The following is a 20,935-nucleotide window of genomic DNA, read 5'->3' on the forward strand; positions in this document are numbered from 1 at the left end:
GGACCCTTCTGAAGAAGGGTCTAGGCCCGAAACGTCAGCCTTCCTGCTCCTCTGATGCTGCTTGGCCTGCTGTGTTCATCCAGCTCCACACCTTGTTATCTCAGATTCTCCAGCATCTGTAGTTCCTACTATCTCTGAAACCATTCAGGACAGAACTGTTTGATTGATTCCCCCATCCACCATTTTCAACATTGATGCTCTCCACCACTGAAGCAAGGTAGCAACAGTGAGTACCGTCGACAAGATACACCCACCAAGGCAACTGTGACAGCACCTTCCAAATTCAGGACCCCCACCCACCCCACCTAGAGGGGCACAGTTAGCAGATACATGGGAACACCACCATCAGCAAGCTCCCCTCCAAGCCACATACCGTTTGACTGAGAAATATATCACTATCTGAACTAACATCAAAGGATACTACCATTAGCCTCAGTACCTTGCATTAGAGAGATGGAAAAATGCCAAAATTGGCAATCTTTACCACTACTTGGTGACCTTAACGAGAAAGTGCACAATAGGTGGAGGCAGGAATTGGCTCAGTTTGTTGGAAGGCCATATGACTGACTAGCACTCAATGTGACAGCACTGTACAAATACACTGTCTAGTTTATTTCTGCATTCAAATCATCACCCATAGTGTTTGAGTACTGTTGGAGTGGAAGATATTTAAAAGGACACAGCTAAGACAGTTCCCTTGCATTCATACTCACTCTTGAGAATTTCCAGCATCAGATTTGGAAAATGCTTTGTTCTTGAAGTCCGCCCAGGCAGACTGCAACTAAAGTGAACATTGAAAAGCACACAGTGTATTTAACAATTTATTGGCACAAATAGTACAAAACAGTGGAAAAATTACAACTTGAATAGACTGAAGGGAGTCAATAGCAATCCTTACAGCACTGTCAGTGAACACCAGAATATTAACACATTATACAATGCCATCAGCATGTAGAGGATTAGCACAATATGAGACAGTTTTCTGAAGAAGCTCAAACTGTACAAATTCTTACCTCACATTTGTCATTCTTTTCTCCTACATTTGACAAACCAGAGCAGTTCAGTTTGGAGTTACCTAGCCACAAATTCTTGCTCTGTTTAGACTGTTTTTCTGCTTGTTCGTATATAACACAGAAATTGCTGGAAACACTTTGGTCTGGAAGAAAAGTTAATTGACTTGAAACATTGGCTTTCTTTCTTTCTCCACATTTGCTGCCGGACCAGCTGAGTTTTTAACCAGCATTTTCTGTGTCTATTTCAGATTTCCATCAACCACAGTTTTTGTTTGTACACAGTCTTGAACTTGGCACTGACCTGCACTATGGCCCTGTACCAAGATTTTGCTATAACCGATCATTACTCCACAACTTTACCTGGTGTTTCTGGGCTCCGACAGCCTTTACGAACTTCTCCATCCTCTGACGGAGGTCAGGCATGTTAGGGTAGACGCGAGAAGAGTGACCAAGCTCCTGTCCATCACTTAGCTTGGCCTCTAGAACAGTGAATGCATCCAAAAGGTGATACAGAGACACTGCAACATGACTGGACGACACCTGCCAGTGAGGAAACAAAACATACACTGATGTACTCAGGATGAAATAATCTGACTGACTATCAGGTGGGGAGCTGTTGAAAGTGTCCAGGCAGATCCTGCACGAGTCAAATAGAAACATTCTTTGTCGGTGCACTTTCAGTCCCTGTCATTCTATTACACTATATCCTGCTCCGACAAATTCAATTCAAGGACCCATAAACTAAAGGCAAAACCAGCACTAGGGCCATTTGATTTTGTAATCAAGACCAACAACTCCACATAACGATGCAAAAAAAATTTTGAAATTAATTAATTAAATGGACTATTCACCTCAAAATGGAACTGTCATAATTATAGACCTTTAGAGCCTGCTGCTCTCAACCGGGAGAAAATAAATAAAGCAAGACAATAAATGATTTACACAGCAACTGACTTATTTTCATCTTCTTACATCAACAGGTCTCCATGTAAGAGACTTACCCAATTTCCGTTCTCATGTTTAGAGGGAGCCTCAATAAACAGCGTGAAAGATAAGCACTTTCTCAGAAAGTAGGAGAGCTAATTTTCAGGTACAGCCCTTTAGAAGTAATATTTTGCTTCCAGATTCTGACTGTTTTTCACCACATTTACAGGTTTTCCAAAAAAAACTAGTGATTCTCGCATGATATTGCATTAGTTAGACCATAGGAAATGATGTAAAGCTCTGCAGTTCCTGGAGCAGGATCCTCATCTAGTGGTAAAAGTGTACAGTTACAATACTGAACACAGACTGGGCTCCATTCTATAAGAAGGACTTTGAAAAAATAAAGAGGGTAGATGCAGATTTACAAAGGTACTACCTACTACAAAGAAATGCAAAGAGTAATTTGAAAAAGGAGGGCTGTCTAGATTAGGCTAGAAAAAGTTGTGGAGTAGTTTCATCGACGTTTACAATTATGAAAGGGTGGAAAACAGTAAATAACTGTTGTTCCCAGTGATTAGAGAGTCCACAGTGGTGCACAATTAAGTACAGAACAATTAAAACAGAAATTAGGAATAATGTTGTTTAAAAGACACAAGGTTGGGAGACTGGAATCTACCACCAAAATTAGTGATCGAAACAATGAATTTTAAAGCTGGAATGATGGTTTCACTTGGTGATGCCCAAACAAGGAGTGAACAGTACATGCTGTAAACTGAATATATTACAAATCTTATTCTCACCTTTGTAAGCAGAACCAGAGAGATCCCGGGCCAGAGGGACAAGCAGTACATGTTGTGAGGCATCATGGGGCAGTAATTATCCTTTGAACTGGCATCAAGGAAAACTCTTTTGGGGGCAGAACTCTCTAAAGGAAGTGATGCCTGCAGGGTCTCTTCTGTAACCTGAATTCAGGAAACAGGGCATTATCCTGTGAAGACCACATTCTCCCAAACAGAAGAGCCGCCACTCAGAGAGAAAAAGAAGTTGCATCTTACACTGGTTATTAGCTTCAGATAGTAATGACCCCAGTAACATGATTTCTATCAGGAGTCACTGGATAACAAGTAGCAACAGGAAGATTGGCTATCTTTGGTTTCCTAGCTATAGGCACCAACAGAAATTACAATAGGTCTATTGCTAACATAGTTAGAGCAGTAGTCAAACCAACAGCCTTGCTGGAAAAGCTCAACAGGTCTGGCAGCATCCGTGGAGAGAAATCAGAGTTAACATTTCGGGTTGAGTGACCCTTCTTCACATGCTCTCTTATTCTAGAAACAAATTTTGTCTGGATTCAAACAATGTATTGCACAATCTTTCCCCAGTGTCTGACTTCACAGTTCTATTATCAACATTTGCCCAACTTTACACCTTGTTCTTAGTTTGCCTCCAGAGCTTTTGTCTGGAGACATAGAACATAGAACAGTACAGCACAGTACAGGCCCTTCGGCCCACGATGTTGTGCCGAACTTTTACCCGAAACCTAAAGTCTATCTAACCTCCACCGCTACCTTATACTAACATCCATATGCCTATCTAATAGCCGCTTAAATGCCCCTAATGAGGCCGACTCCACTGCCCTCTCCGGCAATGCATTCCATGCCCCTACCACTCTGAGTAAAGAACCTACCTCTGACGTCTCCCCTAAATCTACCTCCACTCACTTTAAAACTATGTCCCCTCGTAAAAACTGCCTCCACCCTAGGAAAAAGTCTCTGGCTGTCTACTCTATCTATACCTCTGATCATTTTGTACACCTCTATCAAGTCACCTCTCATCCTTCGTCGTTCTAAAGAGACAAGCCCTAGCTCTTTCAACCTTTCCTCGTAAGACCTACCCTCCATTCCAGGCAACATCCTGGTAAATCTCCTCTGCACCTTTTCCAATGCTTCCACATCTTTCCTGTAATGAGGTGACCAGAACTGGACACAATACTCCAGATGTGGCCGAACCAGGCTTCTGTATAGCTGGAGCATAACTTCACGGCTCTTGAACTCAATCCCTCTATTAATGAAAGCTAACACACCATACGCCTTCTTAACAACTGTATCCACCTGGGTGGCAGCTTTCAGGGAACTGTGGACATGAACCCCAAGATCGCTCTGCTCCTCCACACTGCCAAGAATCTTTCCCTTAACCCTGTATTCTGCTTTCAAGTTTGTCCCTCCAAAATGAATCACCTCACACTTTTCAGGGTTAAACTCCATCTGCCACTTCTCAGCCCAGCTCTGCATTCTATCAGTGTACCTTTGTAACCTAGAACAGCCCTCCGCACTGTTCACAAAGTGACCCACCTTCGTATCGTCCGCGAACTTACTAATCCACTCTTCCACTCCTTCATCCAAATCATTTACAAAAATCACAAATAGAAGAGGACCCAGAACAAATCCTTGTGGTACACCACTTGTAACTGAGCACCATGTTGAATATTTTCCGTCCACTACCAGCCTTTGTCTTCTAAGGGTCAGCCAATTCTGAATCCAATCTGACACATTTCCCCCTATCACATGCCTCCTTACCTTCTGCATGAGCCTACCATGGGGGACCTTATCAAACGCCTTACTTAAATCCACGTATACCACATCCACTGCTCTACCTTTATCCACGTGTTTGGTCACCTCTTCAAAGAATTTAGTAAGGTTTGTGAGGCATGATCTACCCCTCACAAATCCATGCTGACTATCACGAATCAAACTGTGCCTTTCCAAGTGATCATAAATCCTGTCTCTCAGAGCCCTTTCCAATAATTTGCCCACCACTGATGTAAGACTAACTGGTCTGTAATTTCTGGGGCTATCCCTGTTCCCTTTTTTGAACAAGGGAATGACGTTTGCTCTTTCCAATCTTCCGGCACTATACCCGTGGATAGTGCGGACAAAAAGATCATCGCCAAAGGCTCTGCGATCTCGTCCCTCGCTTCCCATAGAATCCTTGGATAAATCCCATCAGGCCCGGGGGACTTATCTATCTTCAACTTCCTCAGAATTCCTAGTACATCTTCTTTACTAACATCAACCTCCTCTAGCCTACCTGCCTGTTTCACAACGTCCTCCTCTACAACTAGGTCCCTCTCAGTTGTGAATACTGAAGAAAAGTATTCATTGAGGACCTCTCCTATCTGTTTAGGCTCTGTGCACAAATTCCCTTTACAATCCTTGATCGGCCCTACCCTTTCTCTGGTCATTCTCTTGTTCTGCACATACGTGTAAAAAGCCTTGGAGTTTTCCTTGACCCTATCCGCCAAGGTTTTCTCATGCCCCCTTATAGCTCTCCTAAGCCCTTTCTTCAGCTCCTTCCTGGCTAACTTGTATCCCTCTAGAGCCTTTTCCGTTCCTCTTTTCCTAAACCTTACATAAGCCTCCTTCTTCCTCTTAAGAGACAGACAGTCCTGCTGACTTTAAGCCGGCTTTTCATAAACTGAATAAAAACCGAAAGAACTGTGGATGCTGTAAATCAGGAACAAAAACAGAAGTTGCTGGAAAAGCTCAGCAGGTCTGACAGCATCTGTGAAGAAAAAAAAACAAACAAACAGAGTTAGAGATAGTAGGAACTGCAGATGCTGGAGAATCCGAGACAACAAGGTGCAGGGCTGGATGAACACAGCAGGCCAAGCAGCATCATAGGAGCAGAGAGGCTGACGTTTCGGGCCTAGACCCTTCATCAGAACGTCTGAGGAAGGGTCACCGGACCCGAAACGTTAACTCTGTTTTTTCCTTCACAGATGCTGCCAGACCTGCTGAGCTTTTCCAGCAACTTTTTTTGTTTTCATAAACTGAACCCACCTACAACAGTAGGTAAAAACTGAAAGAACTGTGGATGCGGTAAATCAGAGACAAAAACAGAAATTGCTAGGAAAGCTCAGGTCTGGCAGCATCTGAGGAATGAAAACAGAGTTAACATTTCAAGTCAAATAACCCTTCCTCTTCACTCGACCTGAAACGTTAATTCCGATTTCTCTCCACAGATACTGCCAGACTTGTTGAGCTTTGCCAGCTATTTTATTTTTGTCTGATTTACAGCATCTGCAGCTCATTCCGTTTTTAAACCAATAACCTTGTTTTTCACGGTTTCAGCTACAACAGGGCAATTGTGAAATTGAGGCACCTTTTAATATGGGCTTTGAAAGGTGGAAGAAAACCCTATCAGCACCTCCCCCCCCCCCCCCCACCCCCCACCACCCCCCACCTCACCCAGGCCGAATTCTACCTTTTGATCTTCCTATAAGCCAAATGAGTAGCTCTCACAGAGAGCTCCTGCAGCGACATCAGCATTCTAAAATTTTTAAACAATGGTAATTTGCTGTTTTATTTGCAAATTATCACTTTGAAGCTCTTTTAAATCATTCACTTCAAACCTGAAACATTTGTGTTCGGTCCCTACATCATTTCAAACCTCTGTTTTAATACCTATAAATGACCGCTATCTGTAGACTCAAGGGGCCACCCACTGTTGGGAATAGTGATGATCAATTCATATTGGCTTAAAAGCCTGCCCTATGACCTTACTAGAGAAACACCATGACAGGTTCAAAAGTAGACAAGCGAGAGTAATTTCCTACTGCCTACCTGGATAATGGAGTTGGTGAATTGGGATGTACACGAACTGCTCTCCACTGACTCTTCTGAAGTGGTGGTGGGGGGGAGAAAAGAAAGATACCAATCTGAATAGACATACAATTACAATCAGAACAAAATGGCTGAAGAAGAGGAAAATAATATAAACAGCTTTAAAAGGAGACAAAATAAAAATCTGAGGTATACAGACTTTATATAGGCATTTTTTTTTACAGAAAGCATCATTTTCACTGCAAGCAGTATTGGTTACATAGATATGAGGGGCAACTTTTTTTTTTACAGAGTGATTCATATGTGGAATGAACTGCCAGAGAAAGTGGTGGATGCAGGTACAGTTACAACATCTAAAAGACATTTGAATAAGTACATGAGTAGGAAAGGTTTGGAGGGATATGGGCCAAATGCAGGCAGGTGGGACTAGTTTCATTTGGGAACATGGTCAGCAAGGACTAGTTGGACTGAAAGGTCCGTTTCCATGCTGTATGACTCTGACTCTGGCTCTAACTGTGAGACCCAGGCAGCAAAGTGCACGAGAAGATTAATAACTCACATCAAATCATTTATCTTAGATTAAAAAATGCCGAGCTTGCGACAAACATACCATATAGATTGCAATCCCTGGTCAACAGGATAATTATCCACTACAGAGGCAGAGATAGAGAATGCAGCAGCCAACACTCATTACCGGGCATGGTGAACACTGCAACAGTGGAGGCTCACAGACACATTTTAGCATCACTTTTCTTTCCTGTTCAGCTCTTCATTGGCATACAGCCAATATTAATTAACACTCATCAAAACAGCCACCAGTCAAGCTGTGATTAGAGAAACTAGACATACTGCAGCTAGTAACTCACCTCCTGACTCCCCCAAAGCCTGTCCACTACCTACAAGACACAAGTCAGGAGTGTGATGGAATACTGCCCACTTGCCTGGATGATTGTATTTCCAACAACACACAAAGTTGATATCATCCACGACAGAGCAGCCCACTCGACTGCTGTTACATCCACAAGCATCCACACTCTCCACCACCAATGCTCAGTAGCAGCAGCGTGTACCACTTACAAGATGCAACGCAGAAATTCACCAAGACTCATGTGACATCACCTTCCAAACCCATGACCACTACCATCTGGAAGAACAAAGGCAGAAGACACATGGGAACACCATCATCTGCAAATTTCCATCCAAGCCATATCATCCTGACTTGGAAATATATCACTGTTCCTTCACTGTCACTGGGTCAAAGTCATGGAACTCCCTCCCTAACAGGTCTGTGAAGCTACCTACACCAAATGAACCGCAGCAGTTCAAGACGACAGCTTACCATCATGCTCTCAAAGGCAACTCGGGATAGGTTACAAATACTGGTCCAGTCAGTGATTCCCAAATCCCATTAACAAATAAAAAAATGTCTGTCATCTCTGGGATCACCCTGGTGGTGATGCTTCAGTTTTGATAGATTTAAAGGAATGCTCTGGAATTACTGACGTTTCCAAAATGTGGAATGGGTGCTGTGATTCCCTTTTGATGATTAAGATACAGCAAAACACAGCAAATAGAGAAAGAGTCCTGCCGCAGCTTTGTTCTTTGGGTTAGTCCATACATACCTTCTCCATGTGCACCAGGTGACAATTCAGGAGCGTAAACCTCTTCAGTTACTGGGGTATTCTCCAGATCCTATGAGCAAGCAATTTATCAGACTAGCAGATTAAGTTATCATTTAGAGTGAGACATATTTTAATAATTTTTTTTGGATTATTGTGCCATTAAGGTGGGGAATTTTAGTTCTGAGGGATGAGACTCTTTTTATTCTGGTGCCAATCTTCAACACTGCCAGGCTCTCCCCAGCATCACAAAAGCAAATCCCAGCAATCCCCCTCCTCCACTACACCACTGCGCACACCAGTCGACCTGTGGTCTTTCGCAGTGAAATTACAAGTGCCAATGACGTCGTGAGCCCCATCCCTCGCCAAACCAGGACTTTGACATCAAAAACAATGCATGACCATCAACGCAACTGCCACAGGAACTTCCATTGATCAGTCAGGATTTGAACACTTGGAGACAATAAGGATTGTAAATGTTGAAAGCCAGAGTCTGTAGGTGTGAGGCTGGAAAAGCACAGCAGGTCAGACAGCATCCGAGGAGCAGGAAAGTCAACGTTTCGGCAGGAAACCCTTTGTCAGTTTTCGGCCTGAAACACTGACTTAAGTGCTCCTCGGATGCTATCCAATCTGCTGTGCCTTTCCAGCCTCACACTATAGACTCTAGGATTTGAACATCTTAACTAACAGGTGAGCGAGTTGCATGTATCTCACTATATCACCTTTTCTCACACAGTTAAAAACTTGGAAAGTAAATTTAAATTTAGCATTCCCTTAGCTCCTGGAATTTAAGCTTCATCCTGATTTAGGAATTTACTGTGAATTGACAATGCAGGTTCACAAGACAGTCTGCATGATTGATTGGCATGTATTTATCAAATTTTCTGTTTCATCCCACTGTCAAACTCATGAAGAGGCTTAGCGGACCACAGACTGAAGCCCTACCTTGACAGTTAGTGCTTCTAAGTCACTGTCACTTGGATACAGATCTTGTGCAATCAGAATGAGTAAGAGCAAGTCTGAAGTTCTCAGGGAGCTGGCATTACGACTGTGGGGTGGATAGATAGAGAAGACAGTAAGTAGGTATTTCTAGAAAATAAATAAATGTGGTGATTAGATATTAAGTATTCATTTTGAATTTGAATCACTAATCTTGCATAATTGCTGGTTTTTAAGTACAAAATTCAGTGAGCATGTACTGTTTATGTCACATCTTTATGCAAATTAACATGACTTTCAAATCTGGAAGTATAATGTATAATGCTTTGCTAAAGTGAGTCCATGTTCACAGTGACCATATTCAACAACACATTGCGCTCAGATGGGAATGTAATTGGAATACTGGACTGTAGAACAGCATCACAGTGACCTGGTTGAGATGTGCCCAGTTATGCTCGTGAACAAAATGAGATCATGTGGGTGAGGTACCAAATGCTGTGTAAGAGTCAAAAGGAAAGCTGGGGCAACAAAAATACCAATGGGTGACCTGAAGCTTATTAAAATGTGAGTAATCTCAAAAGTTAGCACTTTTAGCACTTGCTTCCCCATTTGGTTATTATTTCATTTATGTTATCAAACTAACTCATTTGCTCTCTTATAACTGTAAAGCAATACTTTCTAGGCTAGAGATGAAGTTTGAAAGAGTGCAGAGAAAACAGGAGGAAGCTTTAACTGACAAAACTTTAAAAATACAAGCTACTGGTTATAATCTCAAACAAAAAAATGTGTGGTATACCGTGTGAATATTTATAGACCCTCACAAGACACTGACACCTTTCTTTTCCTTTCGCCATCCCAGGGCTCTTTTCAAGACACTGGTACTTTCTTAGGTACAATTCAATAGACGATCACCAGACCATATAAAGTGACTGCCTTCCATGATTTTTTTCGTCAATATATCCGAGTCATTGACATATAAGCACACATGACGTGTCTTAGGACTGCTCATACATTTGGACCTCAGCTGGGTCCAATCCTTTTTCTCACCTGATAACTATATACTTTAAACAGGAGTAAGTGAGTGGCAAAGAACCAGAGAAAATATTGCCAATTACCTCCTTCCTAATCCAGGCATGACAAGCCCAAAGTAATTTCCCTACCAGCACCATGGATGAAATCAATTAACTACGAACAAGATAGAGACAAATGGAGGTTTCTCCAGTTTTGTGCAGTTCAGCTACTCACTAAAATAAGCATTTTGATATGAAAACAAGAGAGAACGCAATTTTGTCACAAAACACATCACCTTGAAAAGAATGCCAGAAGTTTAGTGTGTACTAGGATAAAAGTGTGCACCACTTCCTCATTCGCCCTCTCCATACTGCTGTTTATCTGCTGGACTACCTGTCGATCCAAGAACTCAATGCACTGTTCACACAACTGAGGGTGGATCAGTCGCTCCACAGCCTAATGAAAGAAAACACTGAGTCAGTATTAGTGCAGAGTTACTCTTACTGCCCGACTCCTTCTCCTGCAAATACCTCACTGTTTAGCACTATCATTAATTCTGGGTGGTTATACTTCCACATTTTAACCAGAAGCTCATCTTTCTGGTGTTTTTCTGGATAGTAAGCCATTTGTGCATGGAGGGGCGACAGCAGGGAGAAGAATGGTAGAAGGACATTGCCAGATCAAATAGTGTTCACATACAAGTGCAGAAACAACAAACATTCCTAGCATCACTAAACAGTGCCTGGAATGGGACAATGAATAATGTCTCACATCCCTGAGAGAGTACTGTGCTGTTGGATAGATATTCCTTCAGATGAGACATTAAATCCACCTCCTAGGTGTTTGCAAAAGATCCAGTGCCATTGTTTCAAAGAAGAAATAGCAGGAAAAAGAAGTCCCTGGTGGGAGTAATCCATAAGTCCCACAATAGTAGTTCCACAGTAGGCACAGTGTAAACCAGGAAGTACTAGGGACTTGTAATAAAGGTATGACAACAATCGTGGGTGATTTTAATATATGCACATAGACGAGATTGATCAAATTAGCAAGGGTAGCCTCAAGGGAGAGTTCAAGAAGTATATGAGAGACTGCTACTTGGTTCACTAATGTCCTTTAGGGAAGGAAACTGCCATCCTTACCTGGTCTGGCCTACACGTAACTCCAGACCCACAGCAAAGTGGTTGACTCTTAGCTGCCCTCTGGGCAATTAGGGATGGGCAATAAATGCTGGCCTAGACAGCAACACCATCATCTCGTGAATGAATAAAGGAGCAATGCTTTAGGAAACCAACCAGGTTATTTTAGATTTAGTATTGTATAATGAGACAGGATTAATAAATGATAGGTTAAGTGCAGGTTAGGTGGATTGGCCATGCTAAATTGCCTGTAGTATTCAGGGATTTGCAGGCTAGGTGGATTAGCCATGGGAAATGCAGGGTTATAGGGATGGATGAGGGCGTGGGTGTGGGTGGGATGCTCTTCAGAGAGGCAGCGTGGACTCGATGGACCAAGTGGCTTGCTTCCACACTGTAGGGATTCTATGATTCTAAATTATCTCATTGTAAAGGATTCTATAATTCGATAACCCTCTAGGGAAGCACGATGGAATTTCAAGTTCAACCTGAGGACAAGAAACTTTAGTCCCACACTAGTGTTTTTTAGGAAACCTAGTCAGCATGGATGTGTTGGGCCGAAGGGCCTGTTTTTGTGCTGTATGACTGTACAAGGTAATTACAGGCAGTCCCCTGGTCACAAACAGGTTCCGTTCTTGAGTACACCTGTTAGTCAATTTGTACACAAGTCACAACACAGTACAGTATAATCTAAAATAGCAGCTTGCAAGTATATGCAAATATTCGCATGTCGGATATTTAAAATTAATATTACTATGTGATATCACTCATAAGCATGAGTGTTTGTAAGTTGGGGATGCTCTGTATACGGGCATGAAGACAGAGTTTGCTCTAATGAACCAGGCAGAAAGACAAAATTACAGGACATCTGGTGAACAGCAGCAGATATTTAAGGAGATATTGAATTCTCTAAAATATATTCCAGAGAGGAAAAAAAGTTGTAAGAGGGGGAGAAAACATTTATAGCTAAGCACGCAAGTTAAAGATAACATAAAGGCAAAAACCAAGGCATATCATATTGCAAAGACCAGTGGCAAGCTGGAGGATTGGGATACTTTTAAAGACCAATAAAGGGTTATTAAAAAGTATAAAACGAGCAAAGTTTAATTATGGAAAGAAAATTAGCGCAAAATGTAAAGATGGACAGCAAAATCTTCTATAATATATAAAAAGAGAGTAGCTAAAGTGAATGTGGGTCCCTTATAGGATGAGACTGGGCACTTAATAACACAGAAATGACAAGGGATACAAAATCAATATTTGCGTCAGTTTTCACAACAGAGGACACTGAAACCATCCCTCAACAGTAACAGATGATTCAGAGGTTATAAAAAAAACTTAAAACAATTGCTATCACTATGGAGAAAGTACTGACCAAACAATTGGGATTAAAGGTAGACAAGTCCCCAGGGCCTGACAGTCTACATCCTAAGGCTTTAAAGGAGCTGGCAACAGAGATAGTTGATGCATTGGTTACAATATTTCAAAATTCCTCAAATTCAAGAAAGGTGTGAATGGATTGAAAAAGTGCTAACATAATGCCCTTGTTCAAAACGGAAGTGAGACAGACAGTACAAAAATTCATTACTGTTAGTTTAATGTCTATTCTTGGGAAATTGTTGTAATCAATTCTGGAATGGGACAGTTGCAAAGTCAAAATGCAATCCCACGAGAGTCAGCATACGTTTATGAAGGGTAAATCATGTTTGACTAATTTGTTTGAGCTTTTCAAAATTGTAACAAGCAAAGTGGATAATGCGGGTCCTGTAAATGTAGTATATCTGGAATTCCAGAAGATATTTGATATGGCACTGCACAACAGGTTAATATACAAGGTTAAGATCACGTAGGGTTAGGGGTAATATATTAGCTTGCTTAGAGGATTGGTAAACTGGTTGACAAGCTGTAATTACTGGGGTGCCACAAGGTCCAGTCCTCAGGCCAAACAATTTAGAATCAACATTAATGACTTGGATGCAGGGATAGAATGTATTGTAGCCAAATTTGCAAATGACCTTAAAATAGGTGGGGAGTTAGGTTGCAATGAAGAAATATACAAATGGGTATGGATAGGTTAGGTGAATGGTCCAAATTTGGCAGGGGAAGTTGAACTTGGATAAGTGTGAGCTTATCCCATTTCGGAAGAATAAAAAGGCAACTTATTATGTAAATAGAAAGAAACTTCAAAATGCTCTAGTGCAGAGGGATCTGGGTGTCTTCATGTATGAGTGTCAGCAAGCTAGTATGCGGGCATAGGGAGGGAAAATGGAATGTTGGGATTTATTGTTAAAGGAATGGAGTATAAAAGGAAGGAAGTGTTGATGCAATTGTACAAGGAATTGGTCAGATCATGACTGGAGTACTGTATAGAGTTTTGGTCACTTAACTCAAAGAAGGATGTAATTGCATTGCAGACTGTTCAGAGAAGGTTCGCTAGATTAATTGCAGAGATGAAAAACTTCTCTTATGAGGAGAGACTGAGCAGTTTAGGCCCATGCTCCCTGGAGTTTAGAAGGGTGAGAGGAGATCTAATTGAAGTATATAAGATACTAAAGAAGATTGACAAATTGGATGTGGGACAGATGTTTCTCTAGTGGGGGCACTTTAGAATAAGAAGTCATAGTTTTAGGCTAAGGAGTACCAGATTTAAAACAGAGATGAGGAATTACTTCTCTCAAAGGGTCACAAATCTGAAATTCACTATCCTGGGGTGCGGTGGACACAGGAACACTGAATAAATTTGAGGAGATAGACAGATTTTTAATTGGCAATGGGTTAAAGGATTATGAGAAACAGGAAGGAAACTGGAGTTAAGGCCAAGGTGAGATGGGCCATGATAATATTAAATGGTGGAACAGGCTGAAGGGTCTGATTTGCCTACTTCTGTTCCCAGTTCTTACAGTCTTTATGAGCTGGAGAGTTCTCCTCAGAGACCTGGCAAATATTTGTCTCTCAACTAACATCATAAAAAAAACTCGCCTGAGTCATCTAGTCAGGGTTGGAATCCCAGTTTACACAGAAAGTTGTCCATTTACCTTTTCAGGAGTTTTCTGCCCAGACTTCTAAGACAAGAGTCTTTGTAACCAAAGTGGTCCAGCAAAGCACTCAGTAAGCAGCAGTATGGATCATCGCAGAATCCACAAAAGTAGATGCTGTATTCCATATTTAAAAGTCCTAGTACAACTTTGATGGGTAAATGTATGAAAAGGTAGAGCAGGTCAGATATGAGATTGAGGTGGGGGAGTTAGGCATTTGTCAGGTGTCCAAGTGTCAGGCGATGAGTGTGACAGGTGGTTGGGTGTTCAACAGGTGCTGTATCAGCAGACTGAGGCAGGAAGCAGTCAGCTTCTTTATTGGAGGAAGTTTCAATCCTCTAACTTTTTCTGGCTAACTACTGAGGTCTATCAGAATACTCCAACGTCTTCAACTTTAACTCAAGATTTGGGGACTTTATCACAAAGTTCCAGGTGCCAAATAACAGCCTACTAGAAGTTTAAACTTCCCAGGCACTCACTGCATCGTCAGCGCTCCAGGACTTCTGAGAGGTCCTTTCGCTCATCTTTCAGAGAACATTTGGTCTCTGAATATCCACAAATTAGAAGTTCTAGGCGATTATCTACAGATGAGTTTTGGGAGCTTGCTGTGCACAAATTGGCTGCCATGTGTCCGACATTATTAGTGACTACAGTTCAAAAATACTTCGTTGATTGTAAATACTTTGGGAAACTGTGAGATGGCAAAAGGGGTCGTAGACGCAAGTCTTTCTTGTAAGCCAAACAATCATACAAAGTCAAGTCACCCATTGTGGAAACACTATTATCACAAGAATCACAATGGTTCAAGGAATCCTCACACTCTCAGAGACGGGCAGTAAACTGGATTCACTGACATCCTAAAGACCATTACTTAATGGATTTCTGACAGAGTGTTAGCTGGCGATACAAACTAGATCTCAGCCAAGCTTGACTCTGCCCACCTTTCATACAGGGCATCATAATACACCTCCCTAAATCACAAACAGTTTTGCTACTGTTAGCTGATTCAACACAGATTGGAAATTAGAATTCTGTTTCTCTAGCCTGTGTAGCTCTGCCTTCCCCATTGAAAGACTTTTAACCACTTGGCCAGCAGAGGAGCTCCTACGTAATAGGTCTTCAAAATGCCACTGATAACAGCAATGTTGCATCACCTCCACAAGGAAACTCTGGTCTTCCTCCCTCAGATGGCTGTAAGTAATTAACAGATTTTGCAACATCTTCCAAACCTTCAACCGTTGTTCTGTATCTTGTGGTCTCAATCTAAGAAGGCAGAGAAAGGCTTTGTTAAGGGACCACTTGCAAAGGTACAGCAAACCTCTTGGAAGGAATCGAGTAAATATTTTAATAGGTGAAGCTAAAACGATGAACTACACTCTTGGTAAATTCCTGGCCAGATTCCATTGTTAATCGAGTAAAAGCTAAGTTGCTTACTTGAGGAATCTTATTTTGTTTGCTACATGCAATAAAATTTAAATCATTGTTTCAGTATTTTGGTTGTCTGTGGGATTTCTTAATAAGAAGTCAAATTAAAGGTAACATGTAGTGATTTACCTCCATGGAATCATGTTCAGTATGGACTGCTTGAACCCAAAGGTTCTGTTTCCATGCTGTATGACTCTACGGCTCTATAACAGTATTTATGCCACCCATCTCAACTACTCAACGTGATACCTGGTTTTGTATCCACACCACTCTAAGTTTAAAAAAATAGTATCCTGAATTCCCTGTTGGATTTACTAGTTACAATTTTATAGTTAAGACCTTTAGATTCCCCACGAATGAAAATGTTTTCTCTATACAGCTGTTTAAGGCTTTCAGTTATTCAACCACCCAGAGCAGAAGTTTCCAAATTCATGCACTGGTCCAAGCAAACTTAGCTGAATGTAGAGAGGAAGTTTTGTTTTGACCTCAACAGCCAAGCTTGAGTAGCTAAATGGCCTACTACGGAAGCTATTCAGACAAAGCAGTGTTGGTAAGACAGAAGCAGCAAACTTCCATTTCTCCAAAATAAAGCTAAAAAAAGGGAAGAAAACAGAAATGCAATTCAGCATGTACAATTCTTCATACATTGAGAAACTCTACATGTTATATGATCCACATCTACTCTCCTGAGGGGAAGGTCAGAGACCAATTCTCCAGAGACTCTTCCTTCGCTGAGATCTCCTTGAGATTTTCCATGTTTCTTTTAAATCTGATGATGATAGAATCCCTACAGTGTGGACACAGGCCCTTCAGCCCCACAAGTCCACACTGACCCTGAGAGTATCCTACCCAGACCCATCCCCCTATAATCCACCTAATCTACACATCCCTGAACTCTATGGGCAATTTAGCACGGCCAATCCACCCTAACCTGCACACCTTTGGACTGTGGGAGGATACTGGAGCACCCGAAGGAAACCCACGCAGACAGTCGCCCGAGGCTGGAATCACACCCGGGTCCCTGGCTCTGTGAGGCAACAGTGCTAATCACTGAGGATCTCTCCTAGAAGATTATGTTTGCAAAGTCTCTAGGCACAATGTTCCAGACTTGAGTATTTGGGTTGAATTGGATGGACCAGTCAATCATTTCCTAGACATCATTTTGATATGTTCATTTAAAGAACTAATTTCACTAGAGCAATGAAGGTCAAGAGGAGATTTAATAGAGGTTTTTTTTTTTACAGTTGAGGACTTTTTTTTATGAAATGAATAAGCAAAGACAATTTTCCCCTAACAAAACCATCATTGATGGGGGAATTAGGGGTCACCAGTTTGTCACAAGAGTTTATGAGAAAGAGTCACTGCATCTTCCAATGGAAGACTGAATATATGTTTGTAGCAAAAGGAGATACAGAACTTTGGGGAGAGAGAAAGGTTGTAGTTTGACTTTGGATTGTTCTAACATTGAGCAGAGACAGACATAACAGGCTGATAAGTCTGGTTCTGTGTTGTACATGTCTATTGTTCGAAGGATATTTGTTTCAATGTACAATTTGTTTTAAAGCCTAATTTGCTAAATTTGAACGAGGAAGTTCTTTCTCAAGGTTATGTCAACATAATGGATAGTACTGGACTGGCAACCCAAAGGTCATGAGTTATGGTTGAATCAGAGATAGTAGGAACTGCAGATGCTGGAGAATCCGAGACAACAAGATGCAGGGCTGGATGAACACAGCAGGCCAAGCAGCATCATAGGAGCAGAGTTATAATCCCATTGCACAATTTGTTAAAGTGAATTAAATAAATCTTATATGTTGTGGACCAGCACCATGAAAATCACCTGAAAACTGCCAAACTGATTTAAAAACCCAACTCATTGCTAATCCTTCAGGAGCAGGGCCCTAACACCCATTTCTGCTTTGGTCTACAGCTGGGTTTCTAATAGGGATACCACAATTAGGGATGGGCAGTAAATATTACATTCAGTGTTACCCAAAATCCAGAAAACTAAAAAACTGTAGCTGTAAGCCAAATGTTTTCTCTCACAAAATTATAGCTAACTAATACTTCCCTTTTTCAAAGTATACTCACTTCTTTATTTTTGACTTCTCATGTTGCATTTTCAATTGAATTATTGCATATATATAACCTCTTATCATGTCAAAGAATCTGCAATATCTTGCACACACTAATTTTTAATGCAAAGACTGTTACTTAGAGAAAAAACAAAGGCTGGCTTGTTTCCTAAGCCCCGCAATTCTGCAGCCAGTTGTTAAGAAGTTCATAACAGACGTGAAAAGAATGCTTCCCAGTTTCACTGTCTGCCAATTGGCAACAATTGCCCTTTCCCTTTGCAGTAAAACAAAGGTCAGGTACTAAACTCATAATTAATAACCAACATTCAAGTCAGCCTCTGCATCTGTGCTACATAACCTAGTGCCACTACACAAAAAATACTTCTTTCCACCTATATTCTGCTCTTCGTCCTTTTTCAGAAATTCCTTTTGGCATATGGTTCCATGTCCCTCCTGACATTCACCCAAACAGCCTTCCTTCATGTGTGAGTCTATAGAGTACTGGGAGACAAATATCAAAGTTAATTATACAAGTCTACTTAAATAATGGAACCTTGTAAGAACCAAGGGTCAATCAGAGTACATTCAAATATAGGACAGGAGATTGGCAATTTTCTGCTCATATGTCTGCTAATTCTAACTATTCCTCTTGGGTTTTTAAATCCGATTAGTCATTTACCCAATGAATAAATAATTTTCTGACTGGTGCATCATTGATGGGCGGTTGGGAGTCATCAGTTTTGCCACAAGACTCTTTGGAACAGAGCCAACATGTCAAAGCCATACCAAGTTACACAGAGTCCACAACCAGATACAGGCTGTTCAGCCCAGCTGGTTCATGCCTGTTCTAATGCTCCACTCAAGTCTTCACCTCACTCTATCAATATATCCGTTAGTCCTTTCTCCTTCATGTACTTATCTAACTTCCCCCTAAATATATTGTGACAATGTAAACTTCACAACTTTAGTAACTGTTCATGGACTGAATGATTCAACAAAGAAAAACTGTTAAACATGGAAAGAATCAGCAATAAATTTTCTCGAATAAACTGTTCTCGAGATGAAAGGGACAAGAAGAAACTGTTACAAAAGGGATTGAAAGCAACATGTGAATTAGCCATCTCTGTAAAGGAGTTGAAGCAACATAAACAATGTGTCTCCTGGAAGAAAAGAGATAACAAACTGCTTTGACACTTGCTTGGTAAACTGGATGCTTTATTCCCTTAAGGACAACTGACAGCTTGCAGAAGCATTTAAGGGGTTAACTGCAGGGAAAGCTGTGTTTTAAGCGGACAGCTAACTCCAAATGTAGAAAGGAACAGAAGGACTACTTCTGATAAGGAGGCAAGCTACAGACTTGAGGTCTCTGAAAGTTTAATCAATGCTCGGGATGAAAAAATCTATTGAATCATCGATAATGTCACGTTGCAAACTTGAAGGAGAGAAAATTGTACAAGAATCCAACACCAGAACAAGTCAGTAGCAGGACTCTTAAAAACAACACTGCATAAGGATCAAACCCCGGACATTTCCAGAGACAGACACTCTTGGTAAATTCCTGGCCAGATTCCATTATTAGTTGAGTAAAAGCTAAGTTGCTTACTTGAGGAATTTTATTTTGCTTGCTACATGCAATAAAATTTAAATCATTGTTTCAGTATTTTAGTTGTCTGTGGGATTTCTTAATAAGAAGTCAAATTAAAGGTAACATGTAGTGATTTACCTCCATGGAATCATGTTCAGTATGGACTGCTTGAACCCAAAGGTTCTGTTTCCATGCTGTATGACTCTACGGCTCTATAACAGTATCTATGCCACTCATCTCAACTACTCAATGTGATACCTGGTTTTGTATCCACACCACTTTGAGTTTAAAAAAATAATATCCTGAATTCCCTGTTGGATTTACTAGTTAAAATTTTATAGTTAAGACCTTTAGATTCCCCACGAATGGAAATGTTTTCTCTACACAACTGTTTAAGGCTTTCAGTTATTCAACCACCCAGAGCAGAAGTTTCCAAATTCATGCACTGGTCCAAGCAAACTTAGCTGAATGTAGAGAGGAAGTTTTGTTTTGATATCAACAGCCAAGCTTGAGTAGCTAAATGGCCTACTCCTGTTCCTCCCACCTCCCTGGACTTTGCATAGAGGTTAAACTAACTATATTTTTAATCCAGTTCTGAGGAAGGGTCACCGGACCCGAAACGTTAACTCTGTTTTTACCTTCACAGATGCTGCCAGACCTGCTGAGTTTTTCCAGCAACTTCTGTTTTATTTCCTGGTTTACAGCGTTTGCAGTTCTTTCGTTTTTTTATTATGCATTTAATCAGGATGGGTCTTCAACAGGCCTTGTTGGAAGTTCATAAATCACAGGGACTGGCAAGCTTCAAAGATCCTACGATTAAAAAACCTACTGAATTCTATGCACCTGGAACCTGACCATACCGGAAGAAAATTCTGGAAGAGGAACAGAGTAAATTGCTACAAAATTCTATGTGAAACAAACAAATGTTACATACTTTTTCTTAAGGATACTTGTATCCAGAGTTACCAGACCAAAGCATACATCAATAATCTTCTTCAACACAAAAATTTTCCGTCTCAAATCATCTTCATTCTCTGAACCATCTCCATTCACTGCGACATATGTGCACTCCCCAAACTGAAGAAATCACAAACAAGCAAACTCAGATTAGTGAAGATTTCTCATTCTCAGAGAGCCTTTTAATCTGTAAAAATGAACAACGATTTACCGTGAAGCAACACGCTTGATCTTATTGATACTGAAATCACTAACTTTGAAATATTACCATCAGAACGCTGCTAATTGATAAACATGAGATGAGCCCCCCAAAGCACTGTGCGTCAGGACTCACAGACAAGTGCAGTCTTCAGGTCAAATGGGGTTAGAAAGTGAGGGATGAGTTGAACAGCCATGCAAGGACGTGATAATGGAGATCAGAGAGTAAGGTAAAGGAGGGATTCAAAGAACAATACAGCAATATGAGGTGCAGAAGAAGGTGAAAGAGGGCTACAAGGAAGGGTAGCAAGAGATAAGGTAAGGATTAGTTGGAGCATAAAGGAAATGAAGGTTTAGGGATAAGGAGGAAGATAATAGTTAGATGCTGGTGAGGGGAGC

The 20,935-nt window shown here is 41.1% G+C and overlaps 1 protein-coding gene across 1 annotated transcript in view; it reads right to left on the minus strand.

Moving 5' to 3' along the window:
- The window catches only part of hps1 (HPS1 biogenesis of lysosomal organelles complex 3 subunit 1), a 40,845-nt gene that overhangs the window by 13,412 nt on the left and 6,498 nt on the right, over nt 1-20,935 (minus strand). The window contains exons 3-12 of the mRNA XM_048609215.1: nt 20,316-20,458; nt 15,451-15,559; nt 10,424-10,584; nt 9,124-9,226; nt 8,182-8,251; nt 6,560-6,615; nt 2,738-2,899; nt 1,374-1,553; nt 714-781; nt 440-498 (exon numbers count right to left, since the gene is read on the minus strand). Of these exons, the coding sequence (XP_048465172.1) occupies nt 440-498; nt 714-781; nt 1,374-1,553; nt 2,738-2,899; nt 6,560-6,615; nt 8,182-8,251; nt 9,124-9,226; nt 10,424-10,584; nt 15,451-15,559; nt 20,316-20,458 (1,111 nt within the window). The remainder of the gene's footprint in view (nt 1-439; nt 499-713; nt 782-1,373; nt 1,554-2,737; nt 2,900-6,559; nt 6,616-8,181; nt 8,252-9,123; nt 9,227-10,423; nt 10,585-15,450; nt 15,560-20,315; nt 20,459-20,935) is intronic.

This window comes from Rhincodon typus, chromosome 20, assembly GCF_021869965.1.
Source record: "Rhincodon typus isolate 14 chromosome 20, sRhiTyp1.1, whole genome shotgun sequence".
NCBI lineage: Eukaryota > Metazoa > Chordata > Chondrichthyes > Orectolobiformes > Rhincodontidae > Rhincodon > Rhincodon typus.